This window comes from Calidris pugnax, unplaced genomic scaffold, assembly GCF_001431845.1.
Source record: "Calidris pugnax isolate Ruff unplaced genomic scaffold, ASM143184v1 scaffold50, whole genome shotgun sequence".
Classification (NCBI taxonomy): domain Eukaryota; kingdom Metazoa; phylum Chordata; class Aves; order Charadriiformes; family Scolopacidae; genus Calidris; species Calidris pugnax.
The window spans coordinates 3,317,372-3,339,049 of record NW_015090780.1 but is presented as its reverse complement, the minus strand read 5'-3'; the positions used below and the strand labels follow the sequence as shown (position 1 = coordinate 3,339,049).

The following is a 21,678-nucleotide window of genomic DNA, read 5'->3' as shown; positions in this document are numbered from 1 at the left end:
GGCACCCATCCCACCAACATAAAGGTTGAGCTGAAGGAGTTGCCATAGAAAGCTCAAGCTAAAGACTGACGTTGGCTGGAAGAGCAATATGGCCTCGTGGTTCATGATTTGCCCCAGAAAGTCCACTTACTATGGAGAGGAGGGGGGGGAAGACAGTCTTGTGTCAGGAAAAAGTGAATTACTAGGTAACTTGGGTGTTGGTCTCCAACCCTCTTTGTCCACAGTGTGTCAGAGACAGCGTGAAGGTGATGCCCCATGTCAGACCTTCTCTCCCTGTCCAGCACCACGTAATGCCCCAGATTTCACATAGACTTCTTCCTGTGCTGCAGCAGAAATCAGGGATGTAGGATTTGTGTTTCATCTCAAGTAGATCTCTTGTAGATCTCAATAGATCTCTCGATCTATTTGGTCCATTTGAAAGGAGTAAGGCATTAAGACCCCATGAAGAAATGTTCTTCAACAGCAAGGGGTCATGTGAAACCCGCTTCTGACGGCTCCTCGCTCACAGTCTGGCGGGGGTTTTAAGGAAAAAACACGCAAATTTCTTCTAGGGTTCTTGAATTGGCGACAACAGAAAAGGGGGTAGTGGTCCGAGTCAGGGTATAAATAGTTCTGGCTCTAAGCCTGGTTGTGTTTATGCTTTTGCTCTCGTACGATCCAGCCAGAAATAGATTCCCGATGCTGTGGGAGAGGAGCACAGCCCAGTGTAATGCATGGATTGATCATTCAGTGGGGGGAAAAAAAGCCAGATGAAGGAGAAGTCTCAATGGAAAGCCTGTTATCCGGCAGCTCTGGGAGAGAAAAGCCTGTGTAAAGGCTTTGCTGCTCTGGCCGTGACTGTTGCCCTCTGTTTGGGGAGGATGCAGTGATTCTGTACACCACCAAAGCAGCACCCGCAGCAGAAGGGTCTCAGCTCGTTTGTGCCAAATCCATCTTTTTTGTGGTGTGGCTTCCACAAAGTTGCATGGTATCATTTTCCTCTGGGTTGCCTTTTTTTTTTTTTTTTTTTTTAATAACCTTCGTATTGATCAACCCAGGAGGATTAAAAAGAATCATTTCCTGTGAGCCATGGGAGATGTCAGCATTATTCTGCATTATTCTATTATTTTTATCCCGCACTCAGCATCCTTGCATTGTGTAACACAGGATGTTGCATTTTTTGCATTTTTATTGCTTCTATCTTTAGAAGCAGCAAGGAATCGTGTCTCGCGTTCTTCATTTGGGCTTTGCTCATTTTGTTTCATTTCTGGTATTGTATAAAATTTGCCTGAATTTGCATATTCTGCACGGAAGCAAAGCAGGGATATCTATAGGAACTTACTGGTAGTCGTTGGAAAAAGCTGACTAATGGCTCATGCAGAAACATTACCCTGAATATTGAACATCCTTCAATGGGTTGTAAGAATCCAAATGCTGGAAAATAATTCCGGGCTGTGGGCAGGGCTCAATATTGGGGAAAATGCTGGGGTTGTACCTGCGTTGGAAAAGCCACAGAGACACCCAGCTCCATGGGCTGGAGAGCATGGGACCGTGCCAGGGTGAAAACCTGCTCATCACTGCTCAACTTCACGGGTAGGAAAAAGATATTAAAGCAAGAGTGACATTAGGGAGAGGGAGTTAGGTATTGGAGCATAAAAGAACCTTTTGTCTGGCTAATCTTTGCGATGTCAGAATACGGTGGCCCAGTTAAATCTGCTTTGTGCATTGGCACTGGAAGTTTTTAAAGCTGGTCGAAGGCAGCTGCAGCCAATTGTATTTGCGCAGATAAGCTGGAACAAATAAGTAAGCTCAGAAAATCTGGCTGGGTTTATCTTCAAAGCATTTTCGAGCAGCTAATTGAAAATTATCCAAGCCACCTTCCTGATTTCTTACATATTATTGCATTAATTTGCCAGCAAATGGGAAATGCTTGGAAAACACACAAAGGACTTGTGAGGGCTAAGCTTTACTATTTGGAATTTATTTAATTATAAATATGTCTTTGCTCCTGTGATAGTTTCAAGTCAGTTTCAACTGAATTCCTGTCGCTCATCGCTCCCTCCTGCCCTGCGCTTCCGCAGCCCTGATGGTGAGCACGGGTTGGGTTTATGGTCAGCTGGCTGCTTTTGAGCTGTGTTTCTCATTCCTGAAAGGTTTCCACGTGTCCAGGAGGATGCTGTGAAAAATCACTTACGAAAGGCTCCCGGCTGGTCCCTGCTCCTGGCAATCGCAGCATCCTCTCTATTGCTGAACCAAAGGGATGCTCTTTAGAAAGATGCTACAAAATGCAAGGTTCAGGCTTTGTGTGAGCTGGGTGAAGTTGCTCAGCTGCCAGGGAAACGATCCGCTGTTGCACATGAACAACCCCATCATCCTGTGGGTTCTTTTATCTCCCTTTAACTGGAGCAGCGCCCTGAGGACAAGCCCCATGCTCAGGACCTGGACGTGGATTTATCTCACTTCTGGGAGGCTTCCCTCCTCCTAAAGCAGCGAGTGGATTACACTTGCTCCATCCGGCGTTTATCAGCTGTGACAGAAGGAATACTCATAATCCTCTGAAGCCAAACTATGCAAGAAAAGTTCAGTACGTGTTACCAAGAGAAATTAAACGTATAAACCCAGATGAATTTGTTCCTTTCAGCTTCACACTTGGATGTGGAGTTTCCCCAAAGTCAAAGGATCTCTTTAGGAAGGTCAGGCTCGCTCCCACGTGGAGGAGAATAACTGAGACTGACCCGTGGAGCCACCGAGCATCACCTGGGGCTGCTTCTCCCTGCTTTCCAGTACATCTTCTGACCATTTTTAATCCCCTCACTCCTGTTCCTTCGCTAATATCTCCATGTATGCCATAGAACTGAAAAAATGATGCAGTCTGCTCATAAACCACAAACTGTGCTCAGCTATGGAAAGCAGAAGTTATGAATAGATGTTATTTGCCACAATAATACCCTATAAAAGTCAAAAACCATAGAGTGAAAGGCAAGATTTACTATTAGTGGGCGTGCTTTGGCAAATGGGATTATTTTGCATGTCAGTTATGAGTTAATTTGTAACATTCATCTAATCGCGGTCCTCGGCAGAGACATGAAATGTTTTTAATTGGTCCTGTGACTTTTTAAATGATCACCTGATGAAAAGCTTCTAACTTTTACTGTTGATTTAATGCTAATTATTAGCAGGGGGGAAGAGTCTTTACCAATTTCACCACCGAATGCAAACCGTACGCTCTCGGTGCCTTCCTCCTTTTGTTGGGTTGACTGGGTGATGTTGCCAGTCTGCAGCCAGCTGTACAGCTGGAAAAAGAAAAATAAAAAAGGAGTTGAAATTTTGCAGCAAAATGAGTAAATCCATATCTGCGAGATAATAGCATTGGGGCTGATTCAATGTAAGCAAGAAATCAGCAGCTGAGTCATTAGAAGCAGAGATGAATGGGAAGCAATAAACGGATGGCTCAGATGAATGAGAATGATTAGGAAGCGCCTGAAGTTGGTCGGGTTTTTTCCCTAAAGATTATATTTTGTCCTCTAAAGTGGCATATGGCTCCTGTGAAACTAATACTCCCAGCGAATGTGTCACTGCCGGTTTATAAATACTCCAGGAGAGAAGGAGCAGCTGGGTGGGCAGCAGCGGGAGGGAGCAGGCTTCTTGCCCACAGCACCTGGGTACAAGTCGTTAGCCCAGGTCCCTGGGGAGATGGCCAGGACGTGGGCTTTGGGGGCAGAGGAGGCCTCTGTCTGTCAGAAAACATCTGCTGCTTGGAACAATGACTGGTTGCTTTCTTGGAAACGTCTCGCCCTGTGTTTACCATGAAGTAGGACTCAGCGTAACCAAAGCTGAAGGGGAGGGTGATGTGGTCACCTGGTCTGGTGGCCCAGACTCCTGCTGCTTCAAGGAAAAGAAAATGAAAAGCTGTAACCTATTTCCTGACTCACGAAATATCACTATATATTCATGAAGTATTAAAGGAGATATCCCAGTGCTGGTAAAGGGGCAATAGGAGTGTTTCCTCCAGGGTGGAGGTGTCCCCGTTGGGGAGCTCTTGGCTCCTGGTGGCATCAGCTGACTATTGGAGATGGGCTTTTTCTATCTATTGAAATCAGCGATAGCAAACCCAGTCCCCAGCCAAGCAACATGTTTTTCCAGCCACACACAAAAGAGTATTAATTTCTTCATCAAAGGCTGCAGCGTTCCCAGGTTACAACGACCTGAACACGGTTTATTTTATTTGGGAAAAGAAACGCCCATTTTTCCCGTTCCCTGCTGATGAGGCTGATTGCCATCTCAAGTGGAACTTTTTTATAGGAACCTCTTGAAACCTGTCAGTGTTTGAGAGACGTTTGGACAATGCCCTGAACAACATGCTTTAACTTTTGGTCAGCCCCGAGTTGGTCTGGCAGTTGGACTAGATGATCATTGTAGGTCCCTTCCAACGGAAATTTCTCTTGTCTTGTCTTCTCTTGTCTTGTCTTCTTTTCTCTTGTCTTCTCTTGACACAGTGCTTAGAGATATGGTTTAGTGATGGTTTTGTCAGTGTTAGGTTGATGGTTGGACTTGATGATCTGAAAGGTCCCTTCCAACTTAGGCAATTCTGCGATTCTATCCTCATCTAGCATTTGCTGTGTATTTAAGACCGGTGTTCAAGGGAGAACCATTTTTTCATCATTTATAATTAAGCCAAGGCATTTAAGAGCAAACACCCCTGGCTGCTGGCGTGATCAGGTGCTGCGATGCAGAGGACCGGGTTGAAGGAAGGCAGCCTGCATGGGTAATCAGGTTCGAGTCAGCTGCCTCTGCCCTCCAGCTCGCTCTGAAATGGCATGTAGTCTAATTAGTTGTAGAAAGGATTTTACTGAATAGTTGTAAACAGATCTGAGGGCTTGGAATAAAATCAATCTGACTGTGGAAACTTTTCAGGATAATTATAAACTGTTATTGGCAGAGTGTGAAAGGGAGACCAAAGGACTTTTAGCAGTGGGAAACCTGTAGCTGAGCGCGCCGTTCTCTGCAGGGGGAAGGAGGACAGAGGTTGGGAAGGTCCAGCGTCCAACCAGGGTCTCTTCGAGAGGAGGGATGAGGGGCTTCAGCAGAGACTGCCTTTGGAGGTGCTTTTTCAAATGCTCTTGAAAGTTTTCTTCTTTTCTGTAATATGTGTGAAAGGGAGACCAAAGGACTTTTAGCAGTGGGAAACCTGTAGCTGAGCGCGCCGTTCTCTGCAGGGGGAAGGAGGACAGAGGTTGGGAAGGTCCAGCGTCCAACCAGGGTCTCTTCGAGAGGAGGGATGAGGGGCTTCAGCAGAGACTGCCTTTAGAGGTGCTTTTTCAAATGCTCTTGAAAGTTTTATTCTTTTCTGTAATGTTTAATGGTGTCCTGATACCTGAGGTACCCACACACCCCGTGGTGGAGGACACACATCCAGCGGAACTGCACGGTGAAATGCTAATATTTATTAAAAAAAAAAAGAAATAAGCAATATTTGACAGTTTGGGGATTGGTTTTATAGAAAGGCATGTTTAAAAATTTTCTCTTTTTCAGATCGCAATGGTCCTGGCTCAGACCTTCGCCATCTCCCTGCTGATGTAAGCGCCGAAAATTGCATCTCCCGGGTAGGGCAGGTCCTCGCTGCCCCACGGAGCCCCCCCGGCCACCAACCCCGCCGTGACCTGCCCCCGGCTCTGCCTTCCCGTTTCATGGCAATGCCCCAGAACTCGACTGGAGAAAATGGCTTTTGTTTCGCTCAGACACCCGACTTCTCCCGCCCGTCCCCTCCTCCCGCTGAAACCGGCCGGACCTTTGCCACCCCGAGCGGGCAGGAGCCATCAGGGACCCCACTGAGCAATGGCACGGTGTCCTCCAGTGTCCCCAGCCCCTCTGACTCCTGTGCCCAGCCCCTCTGCTCCCCCACCCAGGCAGAGGAGGGCCCCCCTTTCGGCGAAGGGATTGAATACGTGTCGGCCGAAGGGGAGGAACTGGCATGTGGCTGGGGGGGGTTCACCCCCGGGTGCCTACAGCCCTTCAACACCTCCAAAGGCGTCTTGTTCTTCCTCTGCATGGCCTCCTTCCTGCAAGGCATGACGGTGAATGGCTTCATCAACACGGTCATCACCTCCATCGAGCGGCGCTTCGACCTCCGCAGCTACCAGAGCGGGCTGATCGCCAGCTCCTACGACATCGCCGCCTGCCTCTGCTTGACCTTCGTCAGCTATTTTGGGGGGAACGGCCACAAACCCCGATGGCTGGGCTGGGGCGTGCTGGTCATGGGCTTGGGCTCCCTCCTCTTCGCCTTGCCCCACTTCACCACGGGGCGGTACGAGGTGCGTTGGGCGGCCGAGGTTGGGGCCTGCGGGGGGAACCAGAGCCTGCCCTGCGCCCAGGCCGCCTCCAGCCTCTCCAGATACAGGTTCGTCTTCATGCTGGGGCAGTTCCTGCATGGGATGGGAGCCACCCCGCTCTACACCCTGGGCGTCACCTATTTAGATGAAAACGTCAAGACTAACTACTCCCCTGTGTACATTGGTGAGTGGAGCCAGGGGCTGGGCGAGGGGAGGGAGAGGGGGTCCATCCGCCTGGGCACCCAACAGACCACCTCAAGTGTGAGGTGCTCCCAGCCTTTTGTTCCCCATAAGGGGTAATCAGGGGGAAGCGGCAGCTGTTGGGGAGGGTTTGATTATTTATAGACAGGACCTGGAAGTGCAGCTGGGTATTTCCACAGCCCTGCAGATCAGGAGGTGTCTCCTGCTCCAGGCACGGGACCAGCTGGGGAGATGTGGTGGTGTGCTCTCCCTGGTTTTCCCCCTCTTCTTTCCCCCACCCTGGCTCCTGCTTGGGCCATGACTATCGCAGCTGGGTATTTCCACAGCCCTGCAGATCAGGAGGTGTCTCCTGCTCCCAGCATGGGACCAGTTGGGGAGATGTGGTGGTGTGCTCTCCCTGGTTTTCCCCCTCTTCTTCCCCCTCACCCCCGGCTCCTGCTCGGGCCACGACTACTAAATTCAATTTTGAATTTAAATGATAGTCCCACACTATGGTGAGCTCAGAGACAGACTACTACTCCAGCTTGCCCCCCTACGTGCATGATTTAAATGATAGTCCCACACTATGGTGAGCCCAGAGACAGACTATATAAACAGGAGAGCCCTCCAGCTTGCCCCCCATGTGCGTATGGGATGGGAGCCACCCCGCTCTACACCCTGGGCGTCACCTATTTAGATGAAAACGTCAAGACTAACTACTCCCCTGTGTACATTGGTGAGTGGAGCCAGGGGCTGGGCGAGGGGAGGGAGAGGGGGTCCATCCGCCTGGGCACCCAACAGACCACCTCAAGTGTGAGGTGCTCCCAGCCTTTTGTTCCCAATAATGGGTAATCGGGAGAAGCAGCAGCTGTTGGGGAGGGTTTGATTATTTATAGACGGGACCTGGAAGTGCAGCTGGGTATTTCCACAGCCCTGCAGATCAGGAGGTGTCTCCTGCTCCAGGCACGGGACCAGCTGGGGAGATGTGGTGGTGTGCTCTCCCTGGTTTTCCCCCTCTTCTTTCCCCCACCCTGGCTCCTGCTTGGGCCATGACTATTAAATTCAATTTTGAATTTAAATGATAGTCCCACACTATGGTGAGCTCAGAGACAGACTACTACTCCAGCTTGCCCCCCTACGTGCATGGCATTAGCATCTCCAGCAAGCGACCATGAGGTGGTACCTCATCCATGCAAGGGGGCATCACCCCTTCAGTGCCACAGTGTGGGAGGGACGGTTGCTGTGCTGCTGGGATGCTGCTGGTGCAAAGCCCAGCCAAGAGAAGAGGCTCAGCACGCTCCTCTGCTCAGCAATTGCCAAACACTTACAGTCCTATTTGGTGCTAATTGCTAGAAGGGCTGACCTTTTAGCAATTTCACAATGTTGCCGGCTGCCCGTGGTGGTGTAGCAGAAGGCTGTGCAGGGAGAGAAGGAGACCACAAGGAGATCATCAGTGAGTTGATGATCTTTCCATGGCAGGAAACTGAAATAAGTGCCGATGATGCTGCATTTAGTGTAGCCATTGCCAATGGTCAGTGGGGAGATAACGCCACTGCTCATCGTCAGCAGTGGGGACGTGGCATCTACATCCCTGCTAAATCATAAACCAGTAACTACATCAATATGTTTTCCCAGGGGACCGATTTCGCCTGCCCCATGCTATAAAAATCCCCGGGTTGGATGCAAAAGTTTCATAGGGGCACGAGTGGGAGATGAAAACTTGTGGAAACTCTGGCTTTGAGGAGCAGGCTGCTCGCTAATGGGGCAGGAGGCTGGGGATCCCGGATCCAGGAGGGAATTGGGCTGCTGTGGTGGGGCAGGGGATGCTGGGCACCAGCACCAGCCCTGGCTGAGCCACTGCTGTTTCTCTAACACAGCTCATTTTCCCTTTCAGCCGTTTTCTACACTGCTGCAATCCTTGGGCCTGCAGCGGGTTATCTGGTAGGAGGAATGTTTCTAAATATTTATACTGAAATTGGCAGAGAGTAAGTGGCTAAAAAATAATCTTGTTCCTTTTCCTTTATGCTATATGTTTCCTTTGGGGTGAAAATAAATAAATAACTAATAATAATAATCCAGAGCAGTGACAAGGTGGCTGGGTGGAAACGTGCCCGTGGTGTTCAGCAGTGTTTCTGCCTCGGGGAGGGGGGAGGCTGAGGCTGGAAGGGAGGGTTGTGTTAGTGCTGTTGCTGGAAGAAAACTGCTGACAAACCTGTCAGCTTAAATCCTTCCTCACGCTGCACTGCCCGCGCTAATGAGGCTACGAGCAGCAGGTGAATTTTTTGAATGAGTTCCCTGATGAGGCAATGCCACCAGCAAATTTTTTGAATGAGTTCCCTGATGAGGCAACGCTACCAGCAGTGCTGCTCCTCCTCCTGCTCATCCACCCGGGACGCTTAGTCCCTCCCTGCTTCTTAGCATTTGTAATTTATTTTTATCTCTTTACAGGCTCTTTGGCAGGTGAATGGGTTAAAAAAAAGGGGGAGCGGGTTTCCAGGGGATGGAATGGGTTATTTCCAGCAGTTTTCTTGCAAAGGCTGGCTCTGGGGTGGAATAAGGGTTGTACCAACCCCCAAAGTGCAGATGAGATGGGGAGAGGTGGATGTCCAAGCCAGAGGTTAAAGGACAATTAGATGATGTAGTTTCCCAGGCTCAGGAAGCGATGTGCTCTGCGGTAACGGAGGGAAGGCTGTGGTGTGGCCGGAGGGATGGGGGAGGTTGCATCCCCAGCAGATGGCCATGAGAGAGGCCAGAGCTTGGTTTCCTTTCCTGCTGTACTCCCTGTGTCCCCCCGACCCCTGCCAGCTTCAGCCAGAGGCACGCTGAGCTCTCCTGCTCCCTTCCCAACCGCCGCCTCCCTCCCTTCTCTCCTTTTCCCTCTGTTCCTTACAGGATCAGCATCACCCCGGAGAACACGCTGTGGGTGGGGGCATGGTGGATCGGATTCCTCGGGGCCGGAGCAGCCTCCCTGCTCATCTCCATCCCCATCCTGGGGTACCCCCAGCGCCTCCCAGGTACGCGTGGGTCCAGGGAATCGGGGTTGGGGCTGCACGGTCCTCACTCTCCCCTTGGGGCTGGCACTGTGTGTAGCTGGGGACACAGGGGTGGAGGAAGAGCTTCCAGTGTTTAAATTGTAATTCCTGCTTGGATTTGACCCCTGAGGGTTTCCAGCTGCCTGTTTCCCTGCTCCTCCCTTGAACGGTTGCAGGAGGGAGGATGTCACATTGCATTTTCCCCCTGTGAATCCACCACTTCAGCAGCATCCACATCCCGTGTCTCACTGGCTCCTCCATCCCCTTTGCCTCTCATTTTCAGGATCCCAGCGGTACACCGTTATGAGGGTGTCAGAGGCCCATCAGCTCAAGGATGGGAGCCACAAAAAAGCATCGGATCCGGACTTTGGGAAAACAGTTAAAGATCTGCCTCGGTGAGAAAACCACCCCACGCCTGAGGTTCGGGGAGTGAGAGCAATGGGGCCAAACTGAGCTTGCTCTGTACGATGCTAAGAGGTTTTGCCCCTCTCCAAACGTAGGGATGGGGCTTCCTCGCAGAGGAGGTTGCAAAGTGCCTGGTCCCATCAGCGACCGGGGACTCTTGGCGATTGGGCTGAGCTAGAACTTGTGCTGGGGATCGTGTGGGAGAGCAGGGGACAAGGTGCTGGTCGTGTCGGTGGGTTTCAGAAGCTCACATCCTGCAGTGATTTGCAACACGCTGAGTTTCACTGCAAGTGGCTTGGTGCCAACCTTGAAGTGACAGGAGATGTCCAGGCGTTGCCATCTCCTTCCCTCTCCCCAGCAGCATTATCTCCTCCTGCCTGCTTTGTGCCTGGCCTGACTGCGTGTTGTCCAACCTCATCTCCTCCCCGTCCCCTCAGGGCTTCTCTTCCCATCTTCTATTTTTGCTTGTGTTACATCCCTGTTTTGTCCTTCTAATGAGAAAAAGAGAGGAAACAAAACCCTCAGCTGTACAGCTCCATTCCAAATCTTGGGAACAAGATATCCTGCACTGGAGCTTTCAGTTCCCGTTCTCTTTTTATTCTTAGTTTCCTTTTTCTCTTTTTTCCCTTTCGCCTCTGCATCTTCCAGCCACCTTTTATGTGTTACTACTTCTTATCTCTCCAGCACAGCGGTGACGCAGCAATGTGCTTACTCCCTGCCTGGCTCCGTGCTGGGGGTGAGCAGCTTGTCCCAGGGGAGGTTTGGTAGGAAATAATTTTTAAGGGGATCCTGGGTGGGAACGAGCGAGTGGCCAAAATTCAGTGTGCTCTTTTCACCTGGAAACATTGGCTGTGGATCTTTGAAATCTCTCGCCATTTCTTTTTGGTGTTGAGCTGCGTTTAACTGGAGGGCAGAGGGGGAGAGAAGCTGCTTTATTTATGGCGTGGGTTCAGCTGGGTGTTGCAGAGATATCTGGGTATCGATTCCTTCCAGAGCTCACAGTCCATAAAGGGATTTTTCTTTTCTCATTTCTCCCTGGACCGTTCTCAGGGAGGAGTTTGCATCCGTGCGTGACGGCTGCCCCACGCAGAGGCAAACATTCGGCAGTGCCAGAGCCCGTGGTGCTGCCAGAAATCAGCTCTGAACTTCAGTTGTGGTGTTTGCTGGCAGAGCAGGGTGGAAGCAGGTGCCTGGGAGCAGGAGTTTTCAGCAGCAGTGGCTCCGTGTTGTGTCCCTGCAGCTACTCCCCTTGGTCTGAAATTCTTGGAGACCTCGCAGGAAGTTTTCCAGGGGTTAAGGCAGTTTTATGAAGAACGTTACATTGAGCAGATTTCAATACTGTTATTAAATGGCATTCTTGACTGAGTGCCATTTTCCGAGGTCAGGGCTTATTCTCCACACGGAAATTAAATTCAAAACCTGCATTTTAAATAATGATAAGGTTCTGACTAGAACCAACACAAACAGGGCAGCAGAGAGGGATGAAATTCGGTGGTCGATGCTTTTCTGGCTTGTCTGGAACAAAGCTGCCAGTGTTTCTGGGGGGAGGGTGTCTGAGAGCAGGTACGAAGCCAGTCCTCCTCCGGGAGCATCTTCTTTCACCCCTCAGTCCCCAAGAACAAATACCCAAAGGTGGGCAACTCCTATCAAATAATTCAGGTCAGTCCAGACCTTAGCGTGGCTTTCTTTTGAAAGCATAAAAAAAACCCAACAGACTTTTATATTCCCTGGTTTTGATTAATAAAAGGGAAGTGCCTTCAAGGGTTGCTATTCTGGAAAGTTGCATTAAAGAGGAGATCCCGTCTGTGCCTGCAGCTCCTGGGGACGCGTGGCCCGGGCTGGAGAGCAAGGCCAAGGGACACTGTTGCTTTAGTTTCAGGAAGGGATGGGATGCTACACATTTTTTCACAGTACGGACAGCAAGAGTCTCACAAAGATAAGCAGAAATACTGATGAAATGAAATACTCTCAGGTCCTTTCGCAGTGAGCTGAATGAATTGCCGTATTCAGAGCGCTGCCTGATGGCAGGGGCTTACAGGAACGCAGCCCGTATGGCTTAATCCTCTGCCCTGAAGAGACTTCTGTCTTAATTCTTGGATTTAAAAGGCCTGATAAAATAGCATTTCCCTTTCTCTGGTTCCACATGATTGCTCTCGTGAAATAACCCCTGCTGTCGGTGCGGAGGGGTTCAAACAGAAGACACGCAGAGCTGTGCCAGGAGAGAAGGCTTTGTCCTAGCTAGCTGTGGGCCAGAATTTGTGAGGATCACTCACCCTTCTGTCAAGCCCTCATCTTCAACAGGAGAAGCTACGGGCGGCATTTCACTCACCCCCCTCGGATCAGTTGGCAGAACGGGGCTTTGGTTTGTCTCAAGGCTTTGCTCCAGCTTCTGTGTGTGGCCAGGGGAGGTTGGTTACCTTCCTGTGGGACGTACCTGCTGCCCTCCCTTCTGTGGTGGTGGTGACAGCAGGTGTCACTTCTGCCTGCTGGAAATCCCTGTTTGCATAAATATCCATCTGTCATTATAGACTCATTAGCTGGTGGCCGTGCTCTGTTACAGTCTGGGTCACCCTGGGTGTGAGAGTGTTCCTCAAAGGAGCAGGCTCTGGTTGCAAAGATGGTCCCAACCTGCTCAGCAGGACCATTGCATGAGGAAGGAGTACCTGTATGTGCCCACATCAGTCAGGAATTCCAGGATCAAGCTTTTAGAGATGGTGGGATTCTCCTCTTGGCAGTGCTGAGCTTCCTGAAATCCCTTTGACTGCAAGAACCCAGGGCAGCCAAGAGGACTCAAGAGTTAAGTGGTTTCTGGGTGTGATTAAAATCCTCCTGATAGCGAAGAAAGGTCCATGTTGACTTTGGTAAGGTTTTATATGCCATAGTTCCTCACAACTACATTTTCTGTCTAGAAGTAGATTAAATTACGTTAGTAAATCCTTACTCAGCACTGAAAGGAGTTCCTCTGCATTTTCCTATCTGTGAGTCCGACCTGTAACCTTTGGCCATCGGGCATGAAGTCACACCCGTGCCAGGGAACAACGCCTCTCTTTGCTCTTGAACTGTAAAAAGGTTTCTCTGTACATTTCTACAATTTCTACCTCAGCCACAAGGTCCCCAGGAAGTGTTTTCTCGCTGAGAGAGAAGCTTTGTGCTTCCAAATAAAGCACAGTCGAGAAGATAATTCCTGGAAAATAGTTTAGTAGGTTAAACTAATCCCAACAGCTATATAATGCTCAGTATAAAACCCCCTGTAATCAAGGTAGTAAGAATGTGTGGTATTTCTGCCCTTCAGCTTGTTTGTTCTCTTGGTATAGTGAGATTCCCCACTTTATGGGGCTCAAGTTGCATAAATCCGACGCTGAGCCTCAGCACGTCTCTTGCTCATTGTCCCACAGTAGGTTGTCTCTGATTTCACATTTCCTCTGAAGCAGTAGGTGGTAAGTGACTGTGCCTTTCAATTCAGGGAGCATCCCACGGCATCCCTGTCGCTGTGGGATGTCGGGGTTGTGCCCCTCTCAGAACTGGGGTGACCTCTGGTACTGGTCCAGGCTGGGCATTTCAAGCTCGTTGCAAAGCAGCGTGGAGCCTCCTTAGTCCAATATCCGAGATAGTGAGAGATAATTGAGACCATCCCGTGTGCCCGAGGGAATTTCTGTGTCTCTGAGATGGAATCGTCGCTGGATCATCTTTCTGCATATAAATGACACACGGCAATTTTCTAGGCATATTTATGGCTCTACTAAATCTCAGTGGGTCGAAAACAAAATGGATTTGCTCAATTTATACGTTAAGCTGAAAGTAAAGCTGTGCTCAGATTGTGGGAGAAAGATTGCATTCCGTTTTCCAGTGGGATATAAGGTGTCTTGGAGGTGCTTCCTCCATATAGAAAGGCTTGCTTGGTATTTCCCTGGAGCTGCAAAACATCCAAGGTTATCAGAGACTGACATTCTCATGAGGCCATGGGTGCACATGAGTGGCATGTGTGTACACCAGGACGTGAGGGTGTAACACAGCTTTGTTCCCTGCTCTTGGTTGGCTGGAGTCAGGAGTACCAACATAACGGCCATCGGGGACTAAAAAATACTTGAAATGATTGAGATTTGGTAAGTGGTAGTGTCCTTTCACTATTGCCCCATTTAGGAGTGAAAGATAGTCAGCCTGGCCCTGAATATTGGAAAATTATCACTGAAATCATCCAAATCCAAGTCACGGGCACCCTGAATGTGAATTGTATCACACACACACTGATGGTGTCCCATGCACATTTTGAACATGCACATGAGATAAATAGAGCCATCTGGTGCCCTCCTGGGGTCCATAGAGAAGAACCCCAGATCATTCCCTCCTGTTTTAGGTGTTTGGTTGATGTTCCTCAGATTCCCTTGCTGGTTGGCTGTATCCAATGGGGCTAGCAAAGATGGCCAGGGTAAGCACTGATTTGACTCCAGGATATTTATTCTTCCCAGATCAGTGCTGCTGCTTCTGAAGAACCCCACCTTCATCTTCCTCTGCTTAGCAGGAGCAACCGAAGCCACCCTCATTGCTGGGATGTCCACGTTTGGACCCAAGTTCCTGGAGTCCCAGTTTAGTTTAAGTGCCTCTAAAGCTGCTACCTTTTTTGGTAAGGAAACCAGTTTTTCTTTTTCAACGTTCTTCCATTTGTCTACAAATACCAGAGCACTGTAGCTCATTTAGAATGGAGACAAACACGCTTTGCAGTTCATTTACAGAGCAGTTTTCCTCTCCAGCCATTAGATAGGATCATTTCCCATCAACACATCTGTACCGAGTGCATTTTCAGAGCTGTATCTACTGATATCAGGAAGAAATGTGTCACTTCTGCAGCCATCTGTTACCCTCTAGAGGAAGGCAAAATAACTGTAGTCTGTTCTTTCTAACGTGTTACTAAGAAACATTAACTATATGTTTCCTCTAACGAGGGATGTCTGAACTGGGAGACATATTTTGTCAGTGTTCATCACTGGGAAGACCCTTACTTAGGCTGCTGTATCGTAAGACCAAGGAATTGATGTCCAACGAGCATCAATACTCATGATGTGCTCCTAAAATTGTCTTTTGGAAGGGATCTGGGTGGGAAAAGCTGCCTTACTGAGTTCATGCCGTGTTCCCTGAGCTCCTATGGAGGCCCACCTGCCATAGCAACGTCCACTGAACTCCACCAAGAAACCAGGCAGCAACCAAGGGGTTATTCTCCTGCAGACACGCTGCAGTTAATGTATTCAGCCGTGAAAACTCCTTCCTGACATTTCTAAACTTGCTTGTTGTTTGGTTTTTTTTTTTCCCCCTCTTTTCAGGTTATCTGGTCGTGCCAGCCGGAGGGGGAGGCACATTCCTGGGAGGATTCCTTGTGAATAAATTAAAACTCCGCTGTTCAGGAATCATCAAACTGTGTTTAGCTTGCACAGTGTTGAGTCTGCTGGCTATATTCATTTTTTTTATCCACTGCCCTAACATGCCGATGGCGGGAGTAACCCAGACGTACGAGGGAAGGTAATAGCAATCACCCCAGCTCTCTTGTCTTCATTTTTGCATCTAATTGGAGTTTATGGAAGAGGCTCCCCCTTTAGTAAGGGAGGGGAGATCAGCAGCGCCAGAGTGTCAGATACTTCACTTGCCTTCATAAGGTCCCTTATGAGATAATCTGGACTAAAAGTGGGAATTTCCTGTCCAAATGGAGGTGTCTCCCTGTGAGCTGGTCACTTGAACTCTTTTGGTAGCTGTAGGAAAGAAATAACTCCAGGGCATGATTCCTGTTGATGGTTAAAGTTGGGTGAGATGAAACCCTTCCCAAGCTTTATGCTACAGGGGGATCCACCACATCTCCCACTACTGTCCCCCCTTCTCCTTCTTTATCCATTTACTCATGGAAAATGCTGTTGGGCAGGTCCCCACTGACTGCTCCTGTGTTTCCCTTAGTGCTCTGCCCAGTGGCCACCTAAACCTGACAGCAGCCTGCAATGCTGAGTGTGGGTGTCTGCAGGAGACCTACAGCCCTGTCTGCGGGAGCGATGACATCATGTATTACTCCCCCTGCCACGCCGGCTGCAAAGAGGTGTCTGAAAACCTCAGGAATGGCAAGAAGGTATGTCTGACGGCACCGTGTGTTAACAAGGTGGTGGCACATCTTCTTGGGAGTGTTTTCTGCAAAGGTCTCCACTGCAAATCAGTGTAAAGGGCAGAGACAGCCCCGTGCTGGTAGAGGATGCTCTCAGGCACCATGGGATGAAGGCAGAAGGTACCCTGAGGTCACCCTGCTTCGCTTCCCTCGATGTGCCCAGCTTTGGTTTTGCCTTGCTCTGGGTCAAACTGCATCAAAATCTATGGTAAATAAGGTACCCTGAGGTCACCCTGCTTCGCTTCCCTCGATGTGCCCTGCTTTGGTTTTGCCTTGCTCTGGGTCAAACTGCATCAAAATCTGTGGTAAATCACCCAGGCAGGCGAGGAGCTCGGTGGGCGCCTAATTTCTGTCCCGATGCTTATTTTGGGTCTTCAGTGAGCTTGATGCACCTCCTCATCCTTCCTGCATGTCACTCATTGAGACAGGCAAAGGCTGGAGAAGGGCAGTGACAACATTCAGCGTTCAAGGGCTGCCTGGTGAAATTAATTTCTCGTATTTAACAACTGGTTTTGTAACAGAGGTGTGTCAAGAATGTGGCTTGATTTCTGTTTCGCCCTGCTCTGGGACTGAAACTGTTGGTTTCTGTCCTCCCTGAATTTCTTTCTCTTTAAAGCCCTGCTTTGACTGTCACCGTTCTCCCCAGCAAAGCACCCACCCAGCCTTTCTTTCTCAGGTCTATCACGAGTGTAGCTGCATTGAGAAGACCTTTCTGCCCGGCCCCGGCGACGCGGAGGCAGGGAAATGCACCTCCTCTTGTGCAAAAAAGCCCCTTCTCCTGTTCTTCATGTTCGTAGTGATCCTCTTCACCTTCCTGGGCAGCATTCCTGCCCTGACGGCCACCCTGCGGGAAGCACGGCGTCGCCTCCTCCTCCTCCTCCAGCAAGAAGCCCCAGTACCCACCTCTCCACTTCATCCTGCTGGATCCAACCATGGAGAAGGTGTGATGGAAACCACCTCGTTAGGGCAGCCCAGAGACATCAGGACTTAATTCCCCTTCCCTGTCTAGCTGGGAGAGCAAATTTTGGCATTGGCAGCTCTGTCCTCTGACGTGGGACCTTGCACTGGGGTGAACCTTGATCTCCAGAGAGGATGGAAGCCCCAAACGTGCTGGACCCAAGTGGGTGGTGGGGAGGTGCTGTGTGGCCTGGTTGCATTTTCCAACAATCCCTTTTTGTTCCCCAGGTGTGTCCCCGACAGGCAAAGGTCGTTTGCCCTCGGGATCCAGTGGATTGTAGTACGAACACTAGGTACGGTGCAGTGAATTTGGGCACGGGTATGGTCCGTTGGCTTTGGGGAGCGTGTGCCAAGCTCTTGCCTAAGAATAAAACAGGTTGGGTTGGAAAAGAAGGGGAAAACATCCTCCTTTCACATGCTGTCGAAAGGAGGATGTTTTCTCTTGTTTGCTGTCATTCAGAAAAACCTTACTCCCTTTGCATGTGGTTTGCAAACCGAGTGAAGGGCTCTGTGACGCGTCACAGGGGGGGTGGAGGAGCAACATCCTGGCAACGTGTCCTTATTTTAAGAAAAAAGGAGCAGAGGCGTATAAACTTCTGTGTTTGCCTCTTGGCTGTTGTGCAACACGTAGGTCAGGGTGGTCGAAAGACTCTCTGGACTCTCAGGTCTTGAAACTCAACGTATTTTGGGTACCTTGTGGCTCCAGATGTTGCAGGATGAGTTTGCTTAATTACCGTAGCAGCAGAGCCTGATGCTTTTCTGCAAGCACCTTGCAAGGCTGGTGCGTAGGTGCTGCCCAGACTGAAGGTCCACCACCCTCTCTTCCCACAGGAGGCATCCCTGGCCCCATCGCCTTCGGGTCCATGATCGATAAATCCTGCCTGCTGTGGCAGGACCAGTGTGGAGAGCAAGGTTCTTGCTACGTTTACCACAACTCAGCCATGAGCCGATACACCCTCAGCGCTGGACTGGTCTACAAGGTGATGCTGCCCCTTAACTTCGCTCTTGGGTAAAGCCAGCAGGTCTTTAGGAGACAGGGGGTTGGTCTGGGAGAGAATTTTACAAAACGGGGTTGTCCTGATCTGCCCCCACCCCCAGCCCAAATCAGATTTTCACACTAGAAATGTTTTCGGGAAAGGCAAAAGCTCCATTCGCTTCCCACCAGGTAATGGTGCTCCTGGCACCATCATTCCCTTAAATTCCATTTACATTGTAGACTCAGAGCTTCTGTTGCACCATATGAAATACCTCCTCTTCTCCCAACAGTCACCAAAGTGATTTTTTGCTAGAAATGGAGTAAAATACAGTGTGTTAGTGAGAGTGAGGGATGGCATTGTGGGCAGGCTGTAAATAACCATTCCCTCATCGCTGCTGGAGAACAAGAGAGCTTAGCCCTATGTTTCCTATATATTAGCTGAAAACCATCATTTTAACTGCTCCCAGACAAGCACTTGCCCTGGGTGGTGGTGGTGTTCAGCAGTTGCTGTGCAAAAGAGGCTTTCAGAAGCCTTCTAGCAAATGTTTCTGGTGGTGGTGGTGGTCTGGTGTCCTTGTGGGGCTGAACACCCTTCCAAATTCTCTGTCCCATTGCTGTGGGGCTGGCTAAATTCAGATTTTTGGCCCAGGCTGGCCTGCTGGCCTTCACCCTCATCTCCTCCCCAAAGCCTGGTCTGCAAATCTCCCCCTGAATGAGGACTGGGCGCCTGGTTTTGGGGGGAGCAGAGAGTAATGGGGTGTCTCCATGGCTGCAGGTGCTTGGGACAACCTTCTTTATAGTCGCCTGTTTACTCTACAAGCCCCCGCCAGCAGAGTCAGCTCCAGGCAGCTCGGACACATCCGAAAATGGCAACTGTGACCTCCAGGAGCAGAAGCCCTCGCTGCCAGCTGAAGAGGACATATAGCGCTGGGCGCCTGGAAGTGACTCTCTCAGTGTCAAAAACAGGATGAGAAGGCGTTCTGCAGTCCCTGGGGGGTTTTAAATTAATAGTAATATTATCACTTTTTTTTTTTTTTTTTTTTTAGTTCGAGAGAAATAATTTAATTAACCACTGTTGTGCTCGCTGTTTTCTTCACAGCAGAAGCACGTTTTTTAAAATGTGCGCCGATGCCACACGCAGTTATTTAATTTTATTTAAAGAAAGGGCTACCGTAGCTTTATTCTATGTCTGTGACAAGGCAGGACCACACTCTCCACTCATGGAAACAAGCACCGGTAACTCCAATGGAGTGCGTGGGGTTTAAACCACCAGAGGATCAGGTCCCTAATATCTCAATTGTGAAGCCAACTGTAGCAAAACTTCTCTGGGACTTCGGGAGCCTGCGAAGAGCCCATGTCCTCCCGTCTGATGGCAAAGGGGACAACTGGCCCTTAAACTACTGGATGCAAAGCAGACGGCCCCCCCCACATGTCCTCCTCCTCCTTCCTGCGACACCCAGCATCGCTCCTTTTGTTCAGGAGCAGGTTATCTAATTATGCAAATTGTCCTTAGGGTGGGATGGGAGATGGGTTGGAGGTGGGATGGCAAATTCCCCGGTACACTACAGGCAGCCCTCCCCGCCAAGCGCTGGGCGTTCACTGCCTCATTTCACTGCAGGGTTTACACCATGGTGACACTTCTTCTGGGGTTTTTGGTTGTTGTTTTTGTTGGTTTTTTTCGTGCATTGTTTAAAAGTGATGCCTTTTGTAATGCACTGTGCAAAACTTGAACTCATTTCTTGCTGTTCGTTGTTGGGCAGGGGTGAAAGACCCGAGACACAGATCTATGCAATGCTTCTCTTCAGTTGCTCTGTGAAGGCGTGGGGTTTGGGTAGATGGCAAAAGCCAGAAGGAATTTAAGTTGTCTTTGGACCACTATCTTAAGGGAGAGCTCACCACAAGGACAGGATGCCTTGTGGAAAAGGGGTGCTGACCTGTAGCTGCCCTGCTTGCAAGGAGAGAGGGCAGCGTTCCCAAAATGACTTTTGAATGTGCACTTGCAATACTAAGGACTTTAGTGAGGGGGTGGAAAAGTGAGTCCAGGCGGGTGTATGTCTGGCTTCCCTCTCACCCCAGGTCTGGTGAGGGGAGGGCTCAGTCTGCCTGTGTTTGCACAGCCCCACCGTCCAGGTACAGCTCCCGGGGAGGGCTTGGAGGACCCCTGGAGTCCTGCACGTGCTCATGGGGACGGGACCTGCATCACTGAGCTGCAAAACTGGCGCTTCTTTAGTGCCAGATGCTGCTTAGAATTACTTTGGAGATGGGTTTTTTTTTATATATTTTGTGTATTTATGCTTTCATAAGCGGACACGGGATGGGCATTGTTTCCTTCATCAGCAAAGGACCGACTCCTCTGAGAGCGGAGGCAAAGCCGTTCCTGTTGCAGACCAGGAGAGCAGTGCTGGGAGCATGGTCCGCCTTCAGGTCGATGGTGGTCAAGAAAGTCGACCTTCAGGTTGTTGGTGGTCAAGAAAGCAGCTTCTTCCATTTGCAGATCCCCTTCCACCAAGGCCAGGTAGTGACCTTCCCGCTTCCAAAGCCCTTGTTTCCCAGCCACTGTCGAGTGCTGGGTGAGATTTGAGCATCTCCAGTAACTGCTGGAAAAATTTGAAGGGAGAGATGGAGGGTGGCTTTTGGCTGCTTGAACGTGGGCAGCTGTTGCAGCTTTGCTTGGGCAAACAGGGGAGCCCTGTTTTTCCAGGAGGGAGGCAGGATTAGACCCACGGAGGCAGGAGTTAACCCTGACATCACCCAACCACCAAAGGCTTCTCCACGACCTCCCGCTGGGTTTGGAGCCACCTGCAGACATGAGCCTGTCTCCAGGCCCTTCCCAGTTTACAGACAGTTTTTGGGGTCCAAGCAGGGATCTCAGCAGGGGGGGAAAATGCATGAATGTATTTTGGGAACATATTTTACGTATGATGTATTTATGAAAGGTAGAAGATTTTTTCTTAATATATAGATATATATATGGATATTGCAATGCAATTCTAGTGTTTTTAAAATGAGCTTTATCTGAGTGAGTAAAAGAAAAGTTCATGGATTCTGGGCATTTCTTATGTTGTTGTGGGAAGCTAGGGATTTAAGTAAGCAGCAGCAAGGTGGTCCTGTTCCATAAGCAGGTTACGTAGGTCTACAGGTAACTTAAAATATTGGAAAGTATGTTTCCCAGTCTCATATGAAGTATTATATAGAAATATAATCAGTATTTCACAGGAACCTGTCTTGTGTGTTTTTCATCAGTTGCCCCCCTTTCCCAGCTGCTGTCCCTGGCAGAGGTGCCTTGATCCGTGCTGCCCGTCCTGCAGAGCCTCCTCCTGATGGGGTCAGGGCCACCCCATAGGGGTCCAGGCTTCGCTGCAGGTCATCGTGGTGTCCCCAAGGGTCTGCAAATCCACCCAAGGAGGAGAGTCTGTATTTAGGTTTGTGCTTAAATCATTGTGTTAATAAAGCCCCTCACGGGTACCAGAACTGAGGCAGCAGCATCTGCAGGACGGGTACCAGAGCTGCAGGATGCAGGCAGCATCATCTGACTGGTGGGACAGCAGGTGACATGGACACCCTGTGGGTTGGTGTCTCCTCCTGACTGATCCTCTCCTCCTGAGACAGAGGATAACTGCTTTTGAAGGCAAAATGAGGTTTTTAGTTGCTGAGGAAGAAGAATGAAGAGGGCAAGGTAGTACC

The 21,678-nt window shown here is 49.8% G+C and overlaps 1 protein-coding gene across 1 annotated transcript; it reads left to right on the top strand.

Annotated features, from left to right (window-relative positions):
* The first annotated feature begins 5,517 nt into the window (after nt 1–5,517).
* SLCO4A1 (solute carrier organic anion transporter family member 4A1) lies at nt 5,518–21,204 on the top strand. Its single transcript, XM_014954620.1, has 11 exons — nt 5,518–6,492; nt 8,383–8,473; nt 9,381–9,502; nt 9,804–9,915; nt 14,392–14,546; nt 15,241–15,436; nt 15,863–16,028; nt 16,738–16,910; nt 17,247–17,311; nt 17,850–17,998; nt 18,770–21,204. The coding sequence occupies exons 1-11, from the start codon at nt 5,667–5,669 to the stop codon at nt 18,917–18,919; spliced, it is 2,205 nt and encodes a 734-aa protein (XP_014810106.1). The 5' UTR covers nt 5,518–5,666; the 3' UTR covers nt 18,920–21,204.
* The last annotated feature ends 474 nt before the right edge of the window (nt 21,205–21,678 follow it).